Raw genomic sequence first — 26,607 nt, 5'->3', positions numbered from 1 at the left:
TAGTGAAGATTCCTTTTATAAGGCTGAATAATATTCCATGTGTTTTTATTTATTTATTTCAAACTAATGCAGTTTATTATAACAAGAAGAAATCAAGCTTTACAGTAATTATAGTCACTAAGCTGAAAAATCATCTACAAAAGTCATGGCAATAACTTATTTACAGTTAAAAAGGAGAATATCAAGACCTTGCTCTCATAGTAAGGTAAACTAGACATGTACACAATCTTATGATGCCAAGAAACTGAATATATAAAAATAGAACCCACATAGAATGTTCTTTCTGTTTTATATACACACACATTTTCTCTGTGATTGCCCTTAATTTTATGTCTTTATCATAACTCGTTTATTATATTTATAATTAAAGATAATCTTAGACTTTATATTCTAAAAAGCAACTAGGTTAACCGTTTTCTCCCCTAAGGCTTATTTTATTTTATTTTTTATTTCAATAGGCTTTTGGAGAACAGGTGGTTGGTTACATAAGTTCTTTAGGGGTGGTTTCTGAGATTTTGGTGCACCCATTACTCAAGTTGTGTACACTGTACCCAATGTGTAGTCTTTTATCCCTCACTCCCCTCCCGCCCTTTCCCCTGAGTCCCCGAAGTTCATTGTATCGTTCTAATGCCTTTGCATCCTCATAGCTTAGATCCCACTTATGAGTGAGAACAAATGATGTCAGTTTTCCATTTCTGAGTTACTACACTTAGAATCCTGGCCTCCAATTCCATCCAAGAATAGTGGTCTCCAGTTCCATCCAGGTTGCTGTGAATGCCATTATTTCGTTCTTTTTTATGACTGAGTAGTATTCCATGGTGTGTATATTTGTGTGTATGTATATATATATATAGACTTTACACTGTTAGTGGGAATGTAAGCTAGTACAACCACTGTGCAAAACAGTGTGGAGATTCCTTTAAAAACTAAAAGTAGAACTACCATTTGATCCAGCAATCCCACTATTTGGTATCTACCCAGAGGAAAAGAAATAATTATACGAAAAAGATAACTTGACCACGCATGTTTATAACATCACAATTCGCAAAAATATGGAACCGGCTCAAATGCCAATCAATGAGTGGATAAACAAAATGTGGTGTATATGTCCACTCCACATCCACTCCAACATCTGTTATTTTTTGATTGTGGCCATTCTCGCAGGAGTAAGGTGGTATTGCATTGTGCTTTTGATATGCATTTTCAAAGAAAATGTGGTGTGTATGTATGTGTAGATGTATATACACATATATGTATATTTGTATACACATATATGTATAATGTTGGCTGTGGGTTTGTCATAGTTAGCTTTCATTACTTTAAGGTATGTCCCTTCTATGCCAATTTTGAGGAGGGTTTTAATCATAGAGGGATGCTGGATTTTGTCAAATGCTTTTTCTGAGTCTATTGAGATGATCATGTGATTTTTGTTTTAAATTTTGTTTATGTGATATATCACATTTATTGACTTGCAGATGTTAAACTATCCCTGCATTCCTGGTATGAAACCTACTTGATCATGGTGGATTATATTTTTGGTATGCTGTTGGATTCAGTTAGCTAGTATTCTGTTGAGGATTTTTGCTTCTGTGTTTATCAGGGATATTGGTCTGTAGTTTTCCTTTTTTTGTTGTGTCTTTTCCTGCTTTTGGTATTACGGTGATACTGGCTTCATAGAATGATTTAGGGAGGATTCCCTCTATCTGTGGAATAGCATCAATAGAATTGGTGCCAATTCTTTGAATGTCTGCTAGAATTCAGCTGTGAATCCATCTGGTCCTAGACTTTTTTTGTTGGCAACTTGTTAATTACCATTTCCTTCTCACTGTTATTGGTCTGTTCAGTTTCTATTTCTTCCTGGTTTAATCTAGGAGGATTGTATATTTCCAGGAATTTATCCATCTCCTCTAGGTTTTCTAGTTTATGCGTGTAAAGGTGTTCATAGTAGCTTTGAATGATCTTTTGTATTTCTGTGGTATCAGTTATAGTATCTCCTGTTTTGTTTCCAATTGAGCTTATTTGGATATTTTCTGTTCTTGGTTAATCTTACTAATGGTCTATCAATTTTATTTATCTTTTCAAAGAACCAGCTTTTCATTTCACTTTTTAAATTTCCATCTTGATTTCATTGTTGACCCAATGATCATTCAGGAGCAGGTTATTTAATTTCCATGTATTTGCATGGTTTTGAGGGTTCCTTTTGGAGTTGATTTCCAGTTTTATTCCACTATGATATGAGAGAGTACTTGATATAATTTTGATTTTCTTAACTTTATTGAGACTTGTTTTGTAGCCTGTCATGTGGTTTGTCTTGGAGAATGTTCTACATGCTGATGAATAGAATATATATTCTTCAGTTTTTGGGAAGAATGTTCTGTAAAGATTTATTAAGTCTTTTTGTTCTAGGATATAGTTTAAGTCCATTGTCTCTTTTTTGAGATGGAGTCTGGCTGTGTCATCCAGCCTGGAGTGAAATGGCACGATCTTGGCTGATTGCAACCTCCACCTCCCGGGTTCAAGTGATTCCCCTACCTCAGCCTCCCAAGTAGCTGGGATTATAGGTGCTCGCCATCATGCCTGGCTAATTTTTGTATTTTTATGTTGGCCTGGCTGGTCTTGAACTCCTGACCTCAGGTAATCCGCCTGCCTCAGCCTTCCAAAGTGCTGGGATGACATGCATGAGCCACTGCGCCTGGCCAGTCCATTGTTTCTTTGTTGACCTTTTGTCTTGATGACCTGTCTAGTGCTGTCAGTAGAGTATTAAAGTCCCCCACTATTATTGTGTTGCTGTCTATCTCATTTCTTAGGTCTAGTAGTAATTATTTTATAAATTTGGGAGCTGCAATGTTATGTGCATATATATTTAGGATCGCAATATTTTCCTGTTGGACTAGTCTTTTTATCATTGTATAATATCCCTCTTTGTGTTTTTTAACTGCTGCTTCTTTAAAGATTGTTTTGTCTGATATAAGAACAGTTATTCCTGCTCACTTTTGGTGTCCATTAGCATGGAATATCTTTTTCCCCCCTTTACCTTAAGTTTATGTGAGTCTTTATGTGTTAGGTGAGTTAGGGATCAGGAGGGAGGGACATCAGATAAAAAGGGGGTAATGATAGTTAAGCTATTAAGAAATAAAAGAAGTATATGGTTCAGTAAACTTAAAAGATTTTCGTCTTGATGAAAAATTCCTTTTATGGCAAAATTACTAATCTAGCTGAAAAACTTTTTCTACCATGAGGATTTACTTAGTGAAAGAGTAAAGGCTCTATTAAACCAAATATTTTAGGAAAGATTTTTCTTAAGGCAGATTAAACTGTGTCAGGTAGATACTGAGCACGAATAAAATACACTTGCTATTAAGACTAAACTGTATCGTCTTTTTTCCTGGCTAGATGTTGATGATGGAGACACAGTGACAGATTTCATGGCCCAAGAGCGAGAAAGAGGCATTACTATTCAATCAGCTGCTGTTACATTTGATTGGAAAGGTTATAGAGTCAATCTAATTGATACACCAGGTATGGTACTATTCCAGTAATACAGAGATGCTGCGTCATTTGGAGTTTTTTTGTTTTTATGGGGTTTTTGTTTTGCTTTTTATTGTGGTAAAAAAACGTGTTGCAAAATTTACCATCTCAACCATTTTTAAGTGTGCAGTTTAATAGTGTTAAGTATAATCACATTGCTGTGAAACAGATGTCCAGAACTTTTTTATCTTGCAGAAATGAAACTATATTCATTGGACAACAATTCCCTTTTGCCCCCTCCCTCCACCCCTGCTAACCACTGTCTACTTTGTATACCTATGAATTTGACTAGCTTAGATGCCTTATGTAAGTGGACTCATACAGTATTTGTCCTCTTGTGATTGGCTTATCTCATTAGCATAAAGCCCTCAAATTTTCTCATATTGTAGCATGTGACAATGTGCTACAATATTTTCTTTTTTATTCTGTGTAGTATTCCATTGTTTGTATATATCACATTTTGTTTATCCATTCATACATCAGTGGACATTTGGGTTGTTTCCACCTTTTGTCTACCAGTTGCTGCTATGGAGGGTGTGCAAATAGCTCTTTGAGACTCTGCTTTCAATACCTTTAGATACACACACACACACACACACACACACACACACACACACCCCCGCTAGGAGTGAGATGTGAGATTGCTGGTTCATATGATGGTTTTGTTAAAAAGAAGGCATTATACGTCTTATCTTTTTCTTAGGTCATGTGGACTTTACCTTGGAGGTTGAGCGGTGCCTAAGAGTGTTGGATGGTGCAGTGGCTGTATTTGATGCCTCTGCTGGTGTAGAGGTAAATAATATTGCCAGAGTAAAGGGAATTAGAACAGCATGATTTTTTAAAAAGTAGAATATATCAAATTTAGTTAACTGTAACCATCTATTTGGTAAGTTCACATAAATCAAATAATGGTAAAAGGAAATCAATTTATATTGAGATGTAATCTATATGTAATCTCAGATATTTCATAGTAAAAGGAGAAATATGAAAGCTAGTGTCAAGAACTTTGAGGGATCAGAGATTCTACCTTACTTTCGAGCTAGCAAGTTAGCCTGCCATAGTTTCATGGATTCTGGCAGAAGACACTGTGGTGTGAGATTGATTATACACTGTTATTTCTGTTTCTTTCTGGGTCACTTTATTTCCTAATAGTTCCATTTTTCGGTTGTTATAACTTTAGATAAATTTGACGCTTAATCATTCAAACAGATTGCATTACTTACAAGACTGAAATATGCTTGAACAGGAAGTTTCTGAATTCATGAAGGAGAAGGCACTTGTTTTAAACAATGGATGGGCTTTTAGCTGGCAAGTGGGATGGTGGGAGTTTTTTGTTTTGACTTGCAATATGTTTTTGTTCTTTGAAAATTTATGATATTCACCCCCCACGCCTCACACACATACCTCATCATACACAAAAATTAATTTGGAGTGGATCACAGTGTTAAGTTATGTATACATAGCTTCTAGAAGAAAAATATCTTTACAGCCTTGGGGTAGGTAAAAATTTCTTAGAGGACATAAGAAACACGAAACATAAATAACAAAAGTTGATTCCTGGAACTTTATCAAAATTACAGCTGTTCATTAAAACAAAAAAATTAAAAACACAAGGAATATGAGAAAATACTTGTAATGTTAGATAAACATATTATACAAATATTAAATTTCCTGAATGCAATAATAGTACTGGTTATATAAGAGAATATGATTGTTCTTGGGAAATAAATACTGAAGTATTTATAGTACATATCTATAACCATGGATTTGTATCCAGACTATATGAAGAACTATAAATCAGTAATAACCCAGAAAAAAATGGACAAAAAACTTGAATGGACACTTCACAAAAGAACACATGTGAATGACTAGTAAGCACATGAAAAGATGTATAATCTCATTAGTCCTCAGGAAAATGCAAATTAAAATCACAGATTCAATTTCACACCTAAAAGAATGTTTATAATTAAAAAGAGTGATAGCAAATGTTGGTGAGGATGTGAAACAACTAGAAATCTTACACATTGTTGATAAGACTGCAAAATAGAGGCCAGGCATGGTGGCTCACACCTGTAATCCCATCACTTTGGGAGGCTGAGGCAGGTGGGTTCGCTTGAGCCCAGGAGTTAGAGACCAGCCTGAGCAACATGGCGAAACCCCATCTTTATAAAATACAAAAAAATATTAGCTGGGTGTGGTGGCGTGCACTTGTCGTTCCAGCTACTCCAGAGGCTGAGATGGGAGAATTGCTTGAGCCCAGCGGGGAGGTTGGGGCTGCAGTGAGCCTTGATCGCACCACTGCATTCCAGCCTGGGCAACAGAGTGAGACCCTGTCTCAAAAAAAATTAAAATGACTGCAAAATAATGCAACTACTTTGGAAGACTATTTGGAAGTTTTTTTATTTTATTTTATTTATTTATTTTGAGACAGGAGTCTCACTCTGTTGCCCAGGCTGGAATGCAGTGGTGCAGTCTTGGCTCACTATAACCTCTGTCTCCCGGGTTCAAGCGATTCTTGTGCCTCAGCTTCCTGAGTATCTGGGACTACAGGTGTGCACCACCACACCTGGCTAAGTTTTGTATTTTTAGTAGAGACAGAGTTTCACCATGTTGGCCAGGCTGGTCTTGAACTTCTGACCTCAAGTGATCCACCTGCCTCAGCCTCCCACAGTGCTGGGATTACAGGCGTGAGCCACCGCACCTGGTGGAATTTTCTTATAAAGTTTAAATATACTCAAGCAGTTCTCGTATATCTTTATCCAAGAGAATGAAGACATTTGTCCACCAAAGACATGTTCAGAATGTTTATAGCAGCTAAATTCATAAGAGCTCCAAACTAGAAACAATCCAAGTACACATCCACAGGTGGATAGGAAAACCAACTGGTATGTATATATAATTAAAAAGAACTGATATACCTAACAATGTGGATGAATGTTAAAAACATGTTAAGCCAAAGAAGCCATGCTATTTTGTATGAGGTTCAAGAATAAGACACTGAAGCTATGGTGACAGAAATCAGGACAGGTTGCTTATAGGAGACAGGGGTGAGAAAAATTTCAGGAGTAATTTAATGTTCTATGTCCTAAGTGGGGTAGTAGTTACACAAACGTACTTTTATCAAAACGCATTGAGCTATACACTTAATATCTGTATTTTATTGTATATAAATTTTACCTAAAAAATAAACTGGCTTCTTTATAGTACACTCCTATATTTCTTTTACCTCAAAACAAGTGTCTGAAATAATTAAGGCAAAATTCTTATTTCATAGATCAGAAACCTGACATTAAATGAGTTCAGTGTCATATGACATTTACTAGGAAAAGTGAAGCCAAACAAAAAGTAGGTCTCCTGATTCTCAGTTAAGTTCACTTTCCATGATTCTCAGTATCTCCTAGGTGTTAATTCTCTTTGTGTGGCCACCTAGTTCACCCAGAGTATTCTCAAGTGGTTTGAAGCACACTCCCCTTCACACTTCATCACATTCCCGGCTGTGTTAACTTGATAGCTAAAGAGTGACCCTAGAAATATAAGTGCAGTTGTACTAATTCTCTGCTAGAATAGGGCCCAATTTATCTGACAGTAGATTTTTGGATCTCTTCATTCCAGGTCTGGTAACATAGTTACTTTTGTTCAGTATGTATTTTTTCCCTCATCTTTGCTTTAGGCCCAGACTCTCACAGTATGGAGGCAAGCTGATAAACACAATATACCTCGAATCTGTTTTTTAAACAAGATGGACAAAACTGGAGCAAGGTATTTGAAATGTGTTTTATTGGCTTATTAGGGTGAAACTACAATTTGAGCTTTTAATGAAATGTAACTTAAATTTAGAAATAGCTATTTTTTTTCCTATTGTATTATAGGGTATAAATATTCCATGGAATCCCAGTTTATTCCCATAAAAAAATTCAAAGCAGCTAATAGATTATATAACAATTATATAACAGCCATAGATTATATAACAATTTGGGACTAATAGCTGATAGATGGTGAATCATCCTGTTTCTAGTATAGAGAGACTGAATCATATTTCTGGATCAAAGTGGCTTCTTGATGATTCCACTGATTCTCTTTAGAACTGTGGTATAGTCCCTATATTGCTGAAGGTATGGCGCTTCCCATCATCGCTAAAGATAGAGAATAGAGAATTGTTTCCTGCATTTGAAGGTGTTCTTCCATATTCTCTGATTTTCTTAGTTACTGGGTAAGATACTGTCAATAAAGAACTGGAAGAGGAGAATGTAGATGCTGTAAGACCTGCATGTAGGGCAGAAGAGAGTTAATGCTGAGATGTATTGGTCATGGTCAGAGACTTATAGAATGGTGGATGCATTGTTCTGAGAACATAATTCAGAGAATCAAGAATATTTGAAAGATTTGGAGAGAATGTGAAAGGGAGAGAATCAAGAATATTAAAAATTCTAGAACAAATGTGATAGGGAGAGATTGTGGCCTGTGATGGGAGAATGGCAAAAATGAAACATAAACTATACCTCCCCTAAAACTACACAGTAATTAATATGCTTTGTGTTTATCTCCTTCTCTATAGTAATTCTGAGGTTGTTTGTTTAAAGAACCTTGTCTTGATTAGTAATAGCCCAGCAACCTTTAAAATGTACTAGCCTCAAGTTCTGACCCTTTTCTGCTTGGAGTTCCTTGTGGTAGATGGAAGTACTTATTTATTGTCAGACAGTGCCTTTGGCAATGGGGAGGGAGATGACTGGAAAATAGGCTGGTTCTGAAAAAACAATGGGACTGGAATGACCTGCATGTATGTATAAATCAGGTTGTGTGCCAAAGATGGCATGTGTTCTATAGGTAGCCAGCTGCAGTGTTAGCATAGAAATGAATAGCATAGCATACGATATGAAGAATGCCAAAGACTAGGCAGGCTTTTGGAGGAAAGCTGGTAGCCTTGTATGGTAGCAAACCTAGTTGTAGAGGAAAGAATCCTTGGCTTATCACAAATCTTGCATTGGAATCCCAACTGCAATTTATTATCCATGTTACCTTGATCAATTCCTTTAATATTAATTGCAAAGTATAGTTATGCGAAGCTCACAATAATAATACCCTAAACAGCTCTGTGGCTGGATTAGGGTAATTACTGATATCTGAAATTGACATAAAAGTTTATTCCAGACATTTTCCTATGGAAAACTGTTAAATAGTGAGTGTTAAGGAGAATAAAGTAGGTTAAAATTTTAGAAAACGTTCTTAAAACCTGAAAGAGTTTTTTTTCCTCTTTTGATACCTTTGGTAAATAATTTTTAACCATGTTTTTAACTATAATTATTTTGCTTTCTACAGCTTTAAGTATGCAGTTGAAAGCATCAGAGAGAAGTTAAAGGCAAAGCCTTTGCTTTTACAGGTAAATTGGTTAATAGCATCAGCTTCTTCTCAGTTTCCTCATTAATTTATTTTGTGACAATATATACATTTCTAAAGCTGTCTCAAATCATTTTTGAAGAAGTTGGGGTATAAATAGAAATAGCCACAGATTATAGTAATGGTGATAATAGACATTTTGGGGAAAATGGTACAATTAGAAAAGACTTGTCATCAATATAGTTTTCAGTGAGTGATCATTTAATAATGTTAATCTCACTCTGACTTACAGTTACCAATTGGTGAAGCCAAAACTTTCAAAGGAGTGGTGGATGTAGTAACGAAAGAAAAACTTCTTTGGAATTGCAATTCAAATGATGGAAAAGACTTTGAGAGAAAGCCCCTCTTGGAAATGAATGATCCTGAATTGCTGAAGGAAACAACTGAAGCAAGGAATGCCTTAATTGAACAAGTAAAGTATAATGAATGATAAAATGAACACCAATGTGTGCACCACTCATCTTAAGAAATAGAATATAGTCATACTTCAGCATCTCTGGGGGATTGGTTGCAGGACCTCCTGTGGATACCAAAATCTGCAGATGCTCAAGTCCCTGATATAAAATGATGTAGTATTTGCATATAACCTATTCATGTCTTCCTCTATACTTAAATCATTTCTAAATTACTTATAATACCTAATACAATGTAAACGCTATGTGCCATTTTGTGTTCATCTTTTTGTCCCACGAATCATCTACCTGTCCCCCAAATTATTATTTCAGTATTTCTCTTTCATTTGCTTTTCGTTGAGACGGAGTCTTGCTCTGTGGCCTAGGCTGGAGTGCAATGGCACGATCTCAGCTCACTGCAGCCTCTATCTCCCAGGTTCCAGCGATTCTCCTGCCTCAGCCTCCTGGGTAGCTGGGATTACAGGCACACACCACCACTCCAAGCTAATTTTTTTTTTTTTTTTTGGTAGAGATGGGGTTTCATCATGTTGGCCAGGCTGGTCTCGAACCCCTGACCTCAGGTGGTCAGGGGTTCCGCCCACCTCAGCCTCCCAAAGTGCTAGGATTACCAGCGTGAACCACTGCGCTGGGCCTCATTTGCTTTTCTTTAGTTTACCATAAATCCTTAAAGAACCTAGGTTTACATGTTTTGAACTTTACATAAATGAAATGATATTGTTTGTATTTTATGACATTGCTCAACATTGTTGGAACTTTATCCATGTTGCAAATATGTGTAGTTATAGTCTATTCATTTCAATCTTGTATATTGTTATAATATATGATTTTACCACACTTTATTGGGTATTCTCCTGTGGATGGGCTTTGAGGTTGTTTCTCTTTTTTGCTGTTACAAACAATGTGGCTATGAACATTTCTGTATCTACTTGTGCACATGGGCAGTAGTTTCTTTAGGATTAAACTAAGGAGTAGCATTGCTAGGTCAAAGGATATGCATGTCTTTTACTTTACCTTTCACCAGATGTCAAATTATTTAGAAAATTTTAAAACCGTCAGTTTTATAGTTGGTATATAGCTCTTGGCCTCATCCACCTTCAAAATTATAATCTTCAAAATAGCAAGATTGTTAATATTTGTAATTTTATATTGTTAGTATAAACGGCAATAAGTAAAACATATCTTAATTTCTTGAATATTTTGGTAGAGAAAAACATTTGAATCAGAGCCCTTGGTTTTTCACTTCTAAATTGAATTGGTCCAAATAAATTTTGTCAGCATTAATTTTTTTTCACCCATCTTTTTTACGTAGTTTTTTTTTTTTTTTTTTGAAGTATAGTCATGTACTTCATGATGACATTTTAGTCAACAACAGACGACATGAATGTTGACAGTGCCATAAGATTATAATACTATATTTTTCCTGTACCTTTTCTATGTTGAGATACACAAATACTTACCATTGTGTTACAACTGCCTACAGTATTCAGTACAGTAACATGCTGTACGGATTTGTAGCCTAGGAGTAATAGGCCATAGCCTTGGTGTAAAAGCAGGCTATGCCATCTAGGTTTATGTAAGTACACTCTATGATGTTGGTAGAATGACGAAATCACCTAACACCACATTTCTCAGAACTTATCCCTGTCACTAACTGATGCCTGACTGTATGTAGTAATCATTGCAACTTTATCATTAACATAATAATTGTTATTTTTGTTATTGAGTTAATGAGGGCCTACTGTGTGCTAGGTTAAGTGCTTTACGTATACTTTTTAATTAAACCCTCACAAGAACCTTATACTGTCCCCATTTTACAGATGGGGAAACAGCAGCTCAAATGCTTAAAAAAGTTGTCACACAGCTAATAAAGTGGCTGAGCTAGAATCTGAACCCAGGTTAATCTCAGTTTAGAGCTAAAGCTCTTACCCGCTTTGTTATACTGCTTTTTTAATTTGGGGAGCATAGAAGATATAAAAGTGGAATTGACGTTTATTAATAATTCATTCCTCTTTGAGTTTTTTTTGTGTTGTTTTAATACAGAAGAGCTATAAGAATAAACTTAGGAAGGATCTTGTAATCTAGTTGAGGAGCCAACACACACTTGCCCATGTCTTGTGGTCTTCTAGGATGTGATAGTATGTGACAGAAATCTTAGAAAGAATCTGAGACTGTCAGTAGCTAATAATATGCTAATTATAAGAAACACATAAGTATGTATAAAATTTACAGAATAAGACTACTTCACACCCATTAGGATGCCTACTGTCAAATACAGAAAATAGGTGTTGGCAAAGGTGTGGAGAATTATAACTTTGCACACTGTTGGTAGGAATGTAAATGTTGCAGCCACTATGGAAAACAATATGGCGATTCCTCAAAAAATTAAATATGGAGTTACTATATTACCCAACAGTTCCACTTTTTGGGTATATAACTCAAAAGAATTGAAAACAGAGTCTCAAAGAGATATTTGCACACACATGTTCTTAGCAGCATTCTTCACAATAGCCAAAAGGTAGAAGCAACCCAAATCCATGGATCCAGAGTAATCAGATTCAGAGACAGAAAGTAAAATGGTAGTTGCTATGGGCTGGGGAAGGGCAGAGAGAATAGAGTGTTGTTTAATTAATGTGTATGGAGTTTGTTTTGCAAGTTGAAAAGAGTTCTGGAGATTTATTGTGCAATAATGTGAAAGTACTTAACATTACTGAACTGTACAAGAGTACAGTGGGCTGGGCGCGATGGCTCATGCCTGTAATCCCAGCACTTTGGGAGGCTGAGGTGGGCAGATCACGAGGTCAGGAGTTCAAGACCAGCCTGACCAACATGGTGAAACTCTGTGTCTACTAAAAATACAAAAAAATTAGCTGGGCGTGGTGGCGTGCGCCTGTAATCCTAGCTACTCAGGAGGCTGAAGCAGGAGAATCGCTTGAACCCAGGAGGCAGAGGTTGCAGTGAGCCGAGATTGCACCATTGCACTCCAGCCTAGGTGAGAGCCAGACTCCGTATCAAAAAAAAAAGAGTACAATGGTAAATTTTATGTTGTGTATATTTTGCCATAATTTAAAATTTTCCTTTAAATTAGTGGATAAGATTAGTGTGGAATAGAATCAACTTCCAATATTGAAGGTGCACAGTAATAATAGCTAATACTTATTATACACTAGCATATATTCTTAAAGCATAATTTGAATTGGTTATTTAATCTTTATAACAGCCTCAAGAAGTAGATACTACTATCATCTCTGTGAGTTACTAAGGCAGAGAGGTGAAATAACTTGACCAAAATTTGAACAAGCTGGTAAGTGGTGGAACCATTTCTAGGTAGTCTGATTCCAGAAGCTGAGCTTAACCATCACATATAATGCTTTCCAGAAAGATGGTTAGGTACATTTCTGCTATACTTAATCCTGTTAACAGTGTGGTTTTTTTTTTTTTTTTACCAAGTTTGAATGTTTTGCTCCCTTGTACTGTTATACGCTTTTGAAGCTGTTTTATTAATTTGTCAGCTGAATGATTCCATTTCGTATAGGCGGATGGTTATAAAAAGAATGTGAAATAGACAATTGCATTTATATTATTGAAATATTGCCTACGCCTCCCTTCCCTAACATAAATGTATTTCTTCAGTGCGGGATTACAGCAACACTAATTCTCTTAGTTTGACTGTCTTGGGAGATCTGGTGAACATTCAGAATATTAGAGGAAAACCAGATGAAACTTTTTTATAAACTAAAACCTCCAAATTTATCTAAGAAAGGCGAATCCATTGTATGTGCTATCATTGTAAGTTGCATATTTTCTTTGATTTCTTTTGAGCACACTGACAGCACTTAATTAAGATGCTTTATCAGACTCTGGCTTTCTGTGAATTTAGGAAACTCCTAATAGTATCTTTAGTTTTCCATTTCTTTTCCTTTCAAAGAAAAACATTTTTCTTTATCTCTTTAGCAGAAGTGAAGAGTTGCTTGGCCTAGGTAAGGTAGCTGTCTTGAAATATTTGAATATTGTCTGTTTATGGTGTTTGGACAAGTTAATAAAAGTAAATGCAAGTTATAGAACTCTAAAACCTTTCTTTATAGGTTGCAGATTTGGATGATGAATTTGCTGACTTGGTTTTAGAAGAATTTAGTGAGAATTTTGATTTGTTACCAGCTGAAAAGGTAAATTTTATTATTCGGTAGCTTTGGCAAAATTTTACTAATTGGATGTAGTTTGATTTCTCTGCCTTTGATGTGTGTGTATTTTTTTTTAAACCGTGCATATTATTAGAAAGTGGTAAATTTAAAGTTAGGAGAACATTAAGTTAAAGTCACTACTAATACAATACTTAATGGCAGTGATTTATTACTTTCATACATACTTTACAAGATTAAAAATTGAATCTGTTTAACTTCTATTGAGTCCGCATCAGTTAACTACTCATTCTCTGCAGTCTTTTCATCCTGATAATTCCTCTAAGGATGTTCAGGGAAATCACAGAAAGTTTACATTAAAATTTACTGTTGTTTCAGGCTACTACAATTACCATTTTTCTGAGAACATTATTTTCTGAATCTTTTTAAATTTTTCATGGAAACTCATTACAGTTCTTTGTTTTTGTCTTTTGACATACAGTAAGCCAGAGAAGAGGCAATTAAAATATTGATAGTAATTGAATTATGACAGATTTCTTGAAGGAAACTGTGTTTTGTTCTGCCAGGGACTTTCCCCATGAATTTGGCAAATTTACTGTTTATTTTTCTTTATGAAACATAAGAGTTGCCAAGCAAAGTGTTTCTAAGTAATAACCTGTAAAATGAGCCAAAGATGAGCCTAGCAAATTCACTTAGTATTCATTAAAATAATTAAAAACACAAGAGCTGAAACATATTTTTGAGCCACTCATAAGTTAGAATGAAAAAAAGTGATTTTTTCTTTTGAATGAAATGTCAATTTTGAAACTTTATTTTTGAGTGTTTAAATGTGATATTTATTGTACCCTATCTTCACATAACATGATTTATGTTTTTAAAGAGCTCACAATCTAAAGTAGAATTGACCCACCAATAATAGCTTGCAAACACACTCAAGCTTTTCTTGTTTTTTTGAAATCTTTCTAAAAATTTTCCTACTTGGATTTCTCATTTTTCCCTTGGATTTTGTTTAATATGGATTTAATTTATTTGAAGAAATGGTAACTCAGATTTACATATTTTATTTATGATCAGTTCCTCTGTTAGACTATCAAGGTTAAATCACAAGTATATTCATTTATTCAAGAAATATTTTTGAGCACCTATTTTAACCACTTTTCTTGTTGCTGGGAATTTAGCAGTATTTCCAGGGGTAATGCTCATATGGATTTTACATTCTAGCGAATAGGAGACAGACTAATAAATATCTAACATCCAGGTAGTGATTAGCGTTAAAAACTAAGCCAACAAAATGACGAAGGTTTGATGAGGAGTGCTGTTTATATGGCTGGTTAGAGAAAACCTCTAATTTTGAGCTTCTGGCCAAGACCAGTACACAAAATAAATGCTTATTTGTATCTCTGCTTTGTAGCTACAGACTGCAATACATAGAGTGACGCTAGCTCAGACAGCAGTGCCTGTGCTTTGTGGAAGTGCCCTGAAAAACAAAGGGATACAGCCCTTGTTAGATGCTGTTACTATGTACTTGCCTTCACCTGAAGAGTGTAACTGTGAATTTCTGTAAGTATGCAATCACATATATTAAAATTCTATGGCGTTGAAGAAACAAGTAGGCAAATACTTTTATGAAAAGTAGTTAAATCACCATTTTTGAATAATAATGGTGAGTGTTATTGCAAATGATGTATTAAGGAACCATAGTAATTTTTGCTTGAAAGGAATATTTTTCATCTCGTAAAAAGAGATGTCTTACAGATAGAGCTAAGAGGTATGTCTTTTCACTGTGTAAAAGTATAAGTGTTGACCCTGCCATCTTAGTCTTAGAAAAGTGATATCCTGGGGATGTTTGTTAAATATTCTATAGTTATATTTATATTCATCTAGATTTCAGGATTTTTCATAAGCTCAAAATATTTTGTGGCTATAAAGAAAGGTCATTGTTTTACTCCTATTGTCACTAAAAGCTTTGTACTTAAGTAATAAGTCCTTTAAAATCTGAGTAAGCAATGTGTAAAATGGCAGAGAAATGGACTTTAATTATCTTAATCCTGACATTAATAACTTTTCATATCTCTAAATTGGAGAGGCATGATGGTGAAGAGCACAGGCTTTGTACTATTGGATTTAAATCCTAGCTTTTCCAAGTTGCTTAACATCTTATCTATAAAATGCAAAGAATAGGACCTATCTCATGGTGTTCTTATAAGAATTAAATGATTTGTAAAGCACAAAGAACAGTAAAGTTAAAAACTGGAGGGAATGGGAATAAGATTGGAGAAGTTCTGTCATAGAAGTGTTTAAACTACTTTAAGTCAGGAACTCCTTTGAAACTAATGAAAATGTGGAGCTCTCCTTAGATGCACAAAATTTGGCAATTGCAGGAGAACTCAATTCTAAAACTTATCAGTGATTACCAGTTTAAGAACATCATTCTGTTAAGAGTGTTGGTTATGTGAACAATTTCAAGTTTATAGTATAGATTTTTATGATTATGTAATGAACAGAAAGTGGAAGGAGAGCATAAAAGCAATAATTGGAAAGTACCTATTTACCCTGTGCAGATTTCTTGATAAGTGGTGTGATATTCCCAGGTATAGCCTTCATGGAGAGAGCTCTTGGCAATGAAATTATTCACAAATAGAAGTAATATTTGGAAGAGAATCCGTTATTTTTAGTTTTGAGGAATTAATGGTAAGATCTCCATTGAGTAATTTAGTCAGTGGAAGAAGAGAGTTATGTAACAAAGACATTATTTAGTGGCTCTAAGTAGCTCTACTAGAAGATAAAAGAGATCTTTGGGGACATTAAGGTTAAGTTTCTGCAGTTATGGGAAGTGTATTTTATAGGCCTTTTTGGAATGCTTATTTTATAGGCAGTGGTATAAGGATGACTTATGCGCATTGGCATTTAAAGTTCTCCATGACAAGCAGCGAGGACCACTGGTTTTTATGCGCATTTACTCAGGCACAATAAAACCCCAGTTGGCCATTCATAATATTAATGGAAACTGCACGTAAGTAGAAGCTTAGGTTATTTTATAAAACTGTACTCACTTCTTTAAAAATACTTTTACTAATATAAAATTGTGATTTTACAGGGAGAGAATAAGTCGTCTGCTTTTGCCGTTTGCTGACCAACATGTAGAAATCCCTTCATTGACTGCTGGTAACATTGCTTTGACCGTTGGGCTTAAACATGTAAGTGACCAAATGATTTCTCTAGGAAATAACAGCTTAAATGTTTAATTACAAGTAAGCAACTTGTAATATCAAAAACCCATAAACAATCCAAATGTCCATCAGTAGTAGAATAAAGAATATTGTGGCATATTTATCAACATGGCTGAATCTCATACATTTACTAGGAAGAAAAGTAAATTACAGAAAACCACAGACAGGACGGATTGTATTCATATAGTTCAAATCGAAGTAAAATAACATACTGTTTATGGATATATATGTATATACATATATGTGTGTTTTAAGTTTATATAAAATATTGTTTTGTTCCCATTGGGTTTATTCCTATCTTGAGCATTGCAAATAATTTAACCTAGACTTATAACTGATCAGGTTATGTTTTGTTAGTAAAGGTTCCATGAGAGCAAGGTTTTTTGTCTTTTTTGTTCACTGCTCTACAGTCCATAGATCAGTGCTTGCATATAGTAGACACTCCATAGATAATTGTAGGATGAATCGATGAAAATACTTGATGCTGTATTTATTTTTCATGGGTTAAAACTAAGGATATTTCATTTATATGGATTAAATAGAATATTTTCTCATTGACCTTTATGTAGTAAACATTGTTATTTTAAACATTTTAACTCTTCATGATTAGTTTCAACTTTGAAGATCCTTCAGTAGAAAATTCCTATAGGTTTGTTATTGGACTTCTGGCATTGGAATGTCCCCTCTGTCTCCCTGAAGGCAGGAGCTCCTTGTATGTATTTGAAGAAGCTCTACAAATACATTGGGACTATTGCTTCAGTAGGATTGTTTTTACAGAGAAGGAAACTGGCACAGAACTTCACAATATAAAAGTTTAAATGTGAAATTACAGTTTTTAAAAGATAACTGGGCTTTACATGGAAGCCAGCAATCTGCACAGTTAAGGGTATTCTGGTTAATTATATATTTTAGTTAATAGGAGATTTTCTGTAAAAAAAAAAAATAAATTCTTATGGATAGTACAACACTCTAACGGACTTCTCCCTAACCTGTCTTGTCATGATTGAAAATTTAGGAAGGTACATTTGTTTTGCCAAATGATTTTGGATGTGTATGTGTGTGTGTTTTATTGTTTGTTAGAATTTATTACAATAGTATTTTGGATAGAATTCTTATGCAAGTTAAATTAGCTTTACTTATGCAAAGTTATTAATGAGCTTTTTGAATTTTATTTCTCTTTTAAGTTCTGATGAAAAGAAAGGGCCACAAAAAAATTTTCTTATATTGTGGTTCTTGGTGGAAGATGAGTGCTTGCTAAATGCCACTTTTGTTCCAAGACATCTTGTTTGCTTGCAGACTGCCACTGGAGACACCATTGTCTCATCCAAGTCCAGCGCATTAGCTGCAGCTCGTAGAGCCGAAAGGGAGGGAGAAAAGAAGCACAGACAAAACAGTGAAGCAGAGAGACTTGTATTGGCTGGAGTGGAGATTCCAGAACCTGTTTTCTTCTGTACCATAGAACCCCCGTCAGTGTCTAAGCAGCCAGGTATAAATGGTCTTAGTGTGTCAACTAATTAGTGTGCTGATAATTTATATAAAATAGTTAAAATATACCCTCAAGAGATTTCTTATGTGATTGAGGTAAATTTTATCTGAATATATTCGTAAATATTTCTTGTGGTTGGTCTTGTTTTTTATTTAAGATGTTTTGATTTTTACAAATGCCTTCATTTTTTTCTCTTATTTCTTGGCCATTCTTCTCATATTATATTCTTCCTTACTCTTGTAGTGCTATCTATGGGATTCTAAGTAATGGCTTTAGAACTGCCCTTCTAGTATATTAGATTAGACAGTAACTGATTCATAACTGATTCAGTTTCTCATCATCATGTATAAAAATGCTGTTTTACCTTGTTTTCTACCTCAACCTCTAGAACTCAGTGAAGATATTTATATACTGTGGATAATCTTGTTTGACCTTTTGTTAGTTACTTTGTTCTTTAGCATTTTAGCTCAGATTTTTTTCAGTGGCTTCTCATTACTTCTAGCACACATCCAGACTTTAGTGTGGTATGTAAAACCCATGATTCCAATTATAATTTCCAATTAGATTTGGTTACATATAGCAGAAAACCCCCAAATAACAATTGCTTTAATAGGACAAAAATTTATTTCTCTCTATCTCATAACAGAAGCCTTGAATTGGTAGTCAGGGATTAGAGTGGCTCCACATGTTATTGGGGATCCAGGCTCTAATCTTTTTGTCTTGCCTTTCTGAGTGCATAGCTCCTGGAGCCTCGGGCATCACCTTGGAGTTCCTGACAACAGAAAGGAGTAAGGGGAAGGAAGAAAACATACCCCTTTTCTCTTAAGATTTCTTCTATGTCATTGGCCAGCACTGAGACATATGGCAGCCTGTTGCAAGGAAGTCTGGTAAAAGCAGACTTTTAAGTAGGCAGCAGCAGAGTAGAGTGGAAGGCTGCTAGTAGTCTCTGCCACAGCCTTCTTGCCTGGCTTAATTTGTTGAAACTTCCGCCTTCATTTTGACCCTCTTCTTTAACCCAAATTAAAATAAAACTATAGTACTTAGCCACACCTTATGCTCCCACAGTAAAATAATTGTGATTTCCTGAAGGTACCGTGCTCTTTTTTGCATTGCTATTTCTTTTCTTCTGTTCTCTCTTGCATTATAATAGTAGCCCATGAACTTAACCTGCCTGGAAAATGTTTATCCTTTCTTTAGGTCTCACCTCAAGCATCACACTTTATGAGGCTCTCACTGAATTCCTATATTAGACTGTTTAAGGACAGACCTTCTGGTTCTAGAGGTGGCATTAGAAGCCCTCTTTCCTTTGAAAACAAGTTGGACTCACAGATTATGGGAGAACAAAAGCAATCTCTATTGCCTTCCCTTGTCTTCCTGAGGACCCTGTGGGGAGAAAGAAGGAAGATCCGTAGCCCAGTAGAGGTTACAGTTGCTCACCTCCCCAGATGGAGTTCACATGAAAGAAATCTGAGTATACATGTAAGACAGCCCCCAGTACCGAAGGAAACTGAAACTGAATCTTTTTGTGTCCAGTTGCTGAAGGAATAGCATTTAAGTTAAAATGGGCCTAACAGCAATTTTTCTGTTACTTTAAATGCCCTGAGGCCAGTTAGATATAGTTTTTATTCTAGTGGAAAAGGATCAGGTGATGATGAATCTGGCTGCCTAAGTATATCAAAGTTAACCAAGCTGGTTGTATCAGGAGTGGCCAGGCACTTAAGAGCAGGGGCTGCCCAAACAAAGTAACCCATGGATTCTTTGAAATATATTTGAGAGTCATTTTATATTTCAGATGCAGCATGAGCACCTAAATTCAAATTGTGGGCTTGCAGTTATATTGCACCAGCCAGTTTTGCATCTAAGAACTCAAGCCTTTAACTGCTTTAGGAGAAAAAGTTTGGTATCCAAAGTCTCATTAATGGGCATTAGCTTAGGGGTCCTAAGCCCCCAAGAGGAAGGGATTTACCAAAGCTCCCTTACTTAGATTTCTTTCAAGCCGATCTACATGTTTCTTTTTTGTGCTTTCATTGTACTTACCCCATGGTCCAGTTATAACCCTTGATATCTGTTACAATGCTAACACTGCAAATATTTTAAAATGAATTTATTTTACAGTAAAAGTTATTTTTATTCCAAAAGTCACTTAGTGTCATACGCATGTACTCTGCTTGAGTATCTGTATGTGCTTAAAATAAAATATTATCTACAATAATGCCTCTTAACCTTGAATGTGCATACATATCTCTTGGGATTCTTGTTAAAATGTAGACTCTGACTCAGTAGGTCCAGAACCTAAGATTCTGCATTTCTGTCAGACTCCAGGCGTTACCAGTGTTGCTGGTCCTTGGAGCCCACTTTGGGATGTCAAGGGTCTAGAACAGTATTGTCCAGTAGAAATATAATGTGATCTACATATGTAATATAAAATTTTCTTATAGCCACATCAAACAAACTGGTGAAATAAATTTTCATAATATATCAAAATATTATTTCAATATATAATCAATATTATATTGAATATGTATTGAAATATTTCAATACATAATCAATATTAAAATGAATATTTATAATATTAAAATTATTAATATTACTGAGATAGTTTACATTCTTTTTTTCACAGTAAGTCTTGGAAACCTGGTGTTTATTTTACATTTACAGCACCTGGCAGTTCATAACATTAATACCCCCAAATGGCTAGTGGTTACCATTTGGATAGTGTGGGTCTAAAAGGCCTGGTTTGTATACCTAAGATATTTTGAATGTGTGACTGATAGGTTAGCTCATTAATCCAGTGCTCAGCTCTTTTCTTTAGCTATACTTTGTCTGTGGAACTTCTAACATATTTCTTTTATAAAAAGAGGGAGAGTATACTTATCAGTTAATTGAGTGTATTAAAATATCACTGTAGATGGCATACTTAATGCCATCTAAAATATACATTATTTTCTCAATAGTTGTGATAATTCATCATAGAGTTATACTAGTACCTGTTTATTCATGATGTAATTTTAGCCTCCTTTTGGCACTTCATTATTGCCAGTTTTTCTGAAGGCATTTTACTTTTTTGTCAGCTCCTAAATTGATATTTGGAAAATAAAATCAGATGATGTTACTGTTCCTCTTAAAACCTTTCAGTGGCTTCGCAGTGCAAACCCAAACTTTTCACCATGGCCTGCAAGACCTTACATGATATGATCCCTGCCTCACATCACCTTCCTCACCTGATGCTATTCTTCCTTTTGCCCACTAATCTCTAGCTGCTAGTCTTCTTGCTCTTTTTCCCAACAGCAGATTGTTCCTTGTATAGCCATTCCCTCTATCTGGGATTCCTTTTCTTCAGGATTTTGCTTATAGTTTTTTCATTTCTGTCTTTACTTAAGTCATCCTGGAGAGGCCTTCCTAGACCACTCATTCTCAAGTAGCCTCCCATTATTATTACTATATCAGCTTGTTTTTGTCTCTGCAGTATGTATGGCTGTTTGAAATTGTCTTTTTTTTTTTTTTCTTTTTCTGTAAAGATGGGGTTTCGCCATGTTGCCCAGGCTGGTCGTGAACTCCTAGGCTCAAGCTTCTGTCTTGGCTTCCCAAAGTGCTGGGATTACAGACATGAGTCACCACACCTGGTCGAAATTTCTTTTTCAAAATTTGTTTGCTTATCCATCTGTTTTACCCACTAGAACATATAATAAATTATTTAAAAAATGAAATGTAAAGATAACAGTTGTTTATCCCATAGATTTGGAACATGCATTGAAATGTCTTCAGCGTGAAGATCCAAGTTTGAAAGTGAGGCTAGATCCTGACTCTGGACAAGTAGGTATACTATTGCTTAACTCCAGAAGCCTTTCTATAAGAGTGTGTGTGCGTGCGTGCGTGCGTGTCTAAAACATTAAGTCTGTGCCCTGAAAGAAAAACCTTTCTTTTGTAATTCTCTCATAATACAAATTTCTGCTTTTATGTTGACTATCAAGCTAAATAAGCAAATTTTCCTTAATTCCCTATATAATTACATTTCACATTTATAAACTATTTCCCAACATTTTTTGCCCTTCCCGAAGACAGCTTTTTGTGAAATTTTGAAATAAGGTTTAATCAAGACAAAGCCTTGAGCCTTTTATGCTAAGGCTTATAAAAGAAGCATACTAGAAGGAGGATTGGAAGGTGCTTTTGAAGACAGTAAAACACCTAAAATGGGAGAGAAGTGATAGACTACAGTGTAACAATGTGAGAGGAAGTGGAGTTTTAAAGTAGGTGCAGAACTGTACTGTATAATATAGCACAGTAGAACAGATGTTTTGATTAATCAAGAAAAGATTAAATTATATTCTGCATCCTCTTTTTAGGAGGACAGGGTAATGTTTATATAAGATTTTAGAAGGAGTTTCTTAAAAAGGTTATAAATTTGTCTTTAAAAACGATAAACTGATTTAGTTAACCTGGAAAAGCATGGAGTACTTTGTTTTCCCAAAATGCCAGCCAAATGAGGTAGTAATTTAGTTTAATTGATACTGAAGAGTATGATTAACAGTAATTAAAACAGAAATGTTTTATTTTAAAAAAACTATTATTTAAATAATCGAAATGTAATCCCAGCACTTTGGGAGGATTGCTTGAGCCCAGGAGTTCAAGACCAGCCTGGGCAACATAAGGAAACCCTGTCTCTACAAAAAAAAAAAAAAAATTAAAAATTAGCCAGGCGTGATGGCATGCACCTGTGGTCCTAGCGACTCAGGATACTGAGGTGGGAAGGTTGCTTAAACCTGGGAGGTCAAGGAGGTTAAGGCCACAGTGAGCTGTGATCATACCACTGCATTCTAGTCTGGGTGACAGAGCGGGACCCTGTCTTGAAAAAAATAAATAAAAATAATGAAATAAAATAAAAACTGGCACATTAAAAAAAAAAGCAAATAATACACAAATCTACCAAGAATTAAGTCCCTTTCTCTGTTCCTCCATCTCATTCTGCAGGATAACCACTGAAAACTTGGTGAATAGCCTTTCACACTTTTTACCAAACATATGTTCTTCTGCATATGTGTTATGCAGCATAATATAGTTTTGCAAGTATATATGTACAGATACCTATAAACAAGTCATTTTATTTGTATTATTTTACAACTATTTTCCCCAAATAGTTCACTTTTTAACTTAAAGTATAGCAGTCCTATACCAAGTGTTTTTTTTTTTTAAATTTGTGATTACAGTTTTATTACAGCCAAAGGATTTAAATTAGGATCAGCCAAAGAGACACATAAAGCAAAGTCTGGGAGGGTTTTAAACATTTGCAGTGCTTCCTTTATCCTCAGGGACATGTTACCCTCTTGGCAGAGTACTGCCAACCAGGGAAGCTCACCGGAGCCTTTGGTGGCCAGAATTATTATTGGGGCTTGATCATACTGTCCATGTAGTTGACCTTTAGTCTCCAGTCCCTTCCATAGATCCAAGCTAATACGCTAATACCTTTAGTCTTCATTGGTTCAAAAAAGATAAAAGTCAGTTTCTCCCTCATTTGAAGGTTCAAGCTAGTCTGAAGGTTTTGACTGCTTACAAAGCTGTAAAGTGCCCTGGATGATTGGGAAATGCCCATGTTGTTGGGAAAGGTTTTTGAGAAAGGTTATTCCCCCCATTTACAAGGTATAGCCCTCATTCTGATGTGTCATGACAGTTGCCTACATTTTCATTAAGAAAGGGGCTTTACCCTCCTCTTATAGGCACCACCCAGAAGCTGTCCACATCAATTATATTCATCTTCCATTGGCCAGAAATTTGGCTTTGTGGTTGGGAAGTGTTGGTATCTAGCTGAGTGTTGGCATCATTAGTCTTAGCCAGATGCCACTTGCCCAGCAGATAATTCAACTGTCAAAGAAGGAGAGAATGGCCAGGTAATTCACTTTTTATTGATTCATTATTCCAGTCAGAAAAGTCAAAAGCAATATTTTGATGTAAGAGCCCCGAGCCAAAAAGAATTACAAAGTAAACTGTAATTAATGAAAAATAAATATGTATTAACATCATACTTTTATATAGTATTCTGCAATAAATATAATTTACCCTTAATCTTTTATTTCATTCCTCTGGTAACCAGACTGTTCTGTGTGGTATGGGGGAGTTACATATAGAGATTATTCATGATCGAATCAAGAGGGAATATGGACTGGAGACCTATCTCGGGCCTCTCCAGGTGGCGTATCGAGAGACCATCCTAAACTCAGTTCGTGCCACAGGTAAAAAGTAAAACATTTAGGATTTGCTTTTTCTCTCTTTCTGTCTTTCTTTCTCTATTTAGTTGCTGAAAGCAGTGTTCACAGTCACTAATGTCTTCTATCAGAGGAGACAGTTTTTATGTATGTGGGGTTTGTTTTTTAGGATTTTGTTTTGAATACAGAAAGCCCTATTTCATTATCAGCCATAACATCTCCTGGATGACCACTCATCAACCAAGTGCCCTTTTCAGTGGTCATGGAATAGAGTAAGCCATTGAAGTCGATGGCTTGTCCCAGCCCTCACTATCAGAACTAGTCTAAGAATTTGAAGTCGATGTGTTATTTTTACTCTATAAAGTAAAAGTAGAAAGTCAGTTTCAGTACTTAATAAATATGATTATTCTATGCTGATAGTAATCTTGAGAAAGTATAGTTTTTATACTTCTATTCCCAAATGTAAAAACTCATAATTTTTCTACATGTGATTTTAACTTGGTTCCCTTAAGCCAAAAAACATGACAACAATTATTGCTGCTCACCCCCAAGAAGAAAATGTGGACAGGTTTGTGGGAAATTGTTTTTTTTTTTTTTAAAAAAAAAAAGACGTTTAGGATAACCAGGTACTTTCAAGCTCCTCATTAGTTTGTGAAAAGTACTGATGGTTACATTTCACTGAAACTTGAAAAATTAAGCAGAATACAGGAGCAAATAGCATGAGGAGTTCTCTTTCTGGACTGTTTATCTGGAAAAACTAAAAATGCTAGAGAACTCTAAATAACAACTTTTAATGTCTGAGCTGACTAGAATGTAATAGAATTTTCCAGAAGTCAAAAAGGAAGCAGGAGTAGTAATCTGGGAAAGTAAGTCAGCACTATAGGCTATAGTTATTCTGGAAGAATCTGTAATTGTCTCTAACCTAGTGCTTGAGAGCCATATCCTTATGGAAAGAATTAACTAGGAAAAGTCCTTTCCACAAAAGCAAAGGGCAAGGAAACTTGCTTGTCTGGCTGTATGGTAAGGGGACAAGATTTCTGAGAATTTGTAATCATAGGCTTCTGATACAGGTCTTTAGTCTAAGTTCATAGAACCAGTGTGTCCTGAAAAACTCCAGACCAAGAAGCACTTAGTTCTTTAGTGTAAAGTGCTCATGGCTTGGTAGTATCCCAAGGAACCTGGAAAAAAGGGCTTCTCCAAAGATGTCAATCAACCCAGGCCTCAAAGAAATGCCACACAAATGGCCAGGTGTGGTGGCTCACGCCTGTAATCCCAGCACTTTGGGAAGCTGAGGTGGGCAGATCAGGAGTTCGAGACCAGCCTGGCCAATATGGTGACCCCATTTCTACTAAAAATACAAAAACTAGCTGGGCATGGTGGCGAGTGCCTGTAATCTCAGCTACTCAGGAGGATGAGGCAGGAGAACTGCTTGAATCCCGGAGGCGAAGTTGCAGTGAGCTGAGATCGTGCCATTGCACTCCAACCCAGCCAACAGAGTGAGACTCCATCTCAAACAAACAAACAAACAAAAAAATACTCCACACATAAAAGAATATTAACTCACAATAAAATTAAATCACAAAACCATGAGAAAAAGTACAATGAGCAAAAAGGCAATAGAAACAATGGGTAGTCATACCAGCAAAGGCTTCAGTTATTGGAATTATGAGATGTAGAATATAAAATACTATCTTTGAAGAAATAAGAGAGGGGATAGAAAGTACAGTTGACCCTTGAACAACAAGGGTTTAAAGTATGTATGCAAGTCCACTTATACATGGATTATTGTCCTGCCTCTGCCATCCCTCAGACAGCAAGCCAAACCCCTCCTTTTCTTACTCCTCAGGCTACTCAGTGCAAAGATGACGAGGATAAGGACCTTTATGATATTCTACTTTTACTTAATAAATAGTAACTATATTTTCGCTTATGATTTTTTTGGTAAGTTTTTTTTTTCTAGTTTATTGTAAAAATACAATATAAAATACATATAATGTGTTAATTGACTGTTTGTTGGTAAGGCTTCCTGTTAACAGTATTCTATAGTAGTTAAGTTTCGGGGGAGTCAAAATTTATGCATGGATTTTTTACTGCATGGGGGTTTAGCACGCCTAGCCTCCACATTATTCAAGGGCCACTTGTGTTAGGAAGGAACAAGAAACTATCAAAAATAGGTGCAATGGGCATGATCTCACATATGTGGAATTTTTAAAAGTCAAACTT

At 35.5% G+C, this 26,607-nt stretch overlaps 1 protein-coding gene across 1 annotated transcript in view; it reads left to right on the top strand.

Moving 5' to 3' along the window:
• Nucleotides 1-26,607, top strand: part of GFM2 (GTP dependent ribosome recycling factor mitochondrial 2) — a gene marked incomplete at its 5' end in the record, with an annotated part of 42,869 nt that overhangs the window by 9,389 nt on the left and 6,873 nt on the right. The window contains 12 exon segments of the mRNA NM_001133172.1: nt 3,394-3,519; nt 4,232-4,320; nt 7,199-7,287; nt 8,845-8,905; nt 9,155-9,334; nt 13,418-13,498; nt 14,883-15,031; nt 16,344-16,484; nt 16,569-16,668; nt 17,998-18,187; nt 21,924-22,000; nt 24,273-24,411. Coding sequence (NP_001126644.1) covers nt 3,394-3,519; nt 4,232-4,320; nt 7,199-7,287; nt 8,845-8,905; nt 9,155-9,334; nt 13,418-13,498; nt 14,883-15,031; nt 16,344-16,484; nt 16,569-16,668; nt 17,998-18,187; nt 21,924-22,000; nt 24,273-24,411 — 1,422 coding nt within the window.

Source organism: Pongo abelii, chromosome 4, assembly GCF_028885655.2.
Source record: "Pongo abelii isolate AG06213 chromosome 4, NHGRI_mPonAbe1-v2.0_pri, whole genome shotgun sequence".
Classification (NCBI taxonomy): domain Eukaryota; kingdom Metazoa; phylum Chordata; class Mammalia; order Primates; family Hominidae; genus Pongo; species Pongo abelii.
This window is presented reverse-complemented; position numbering and strand designations above follow the sequence as displayed.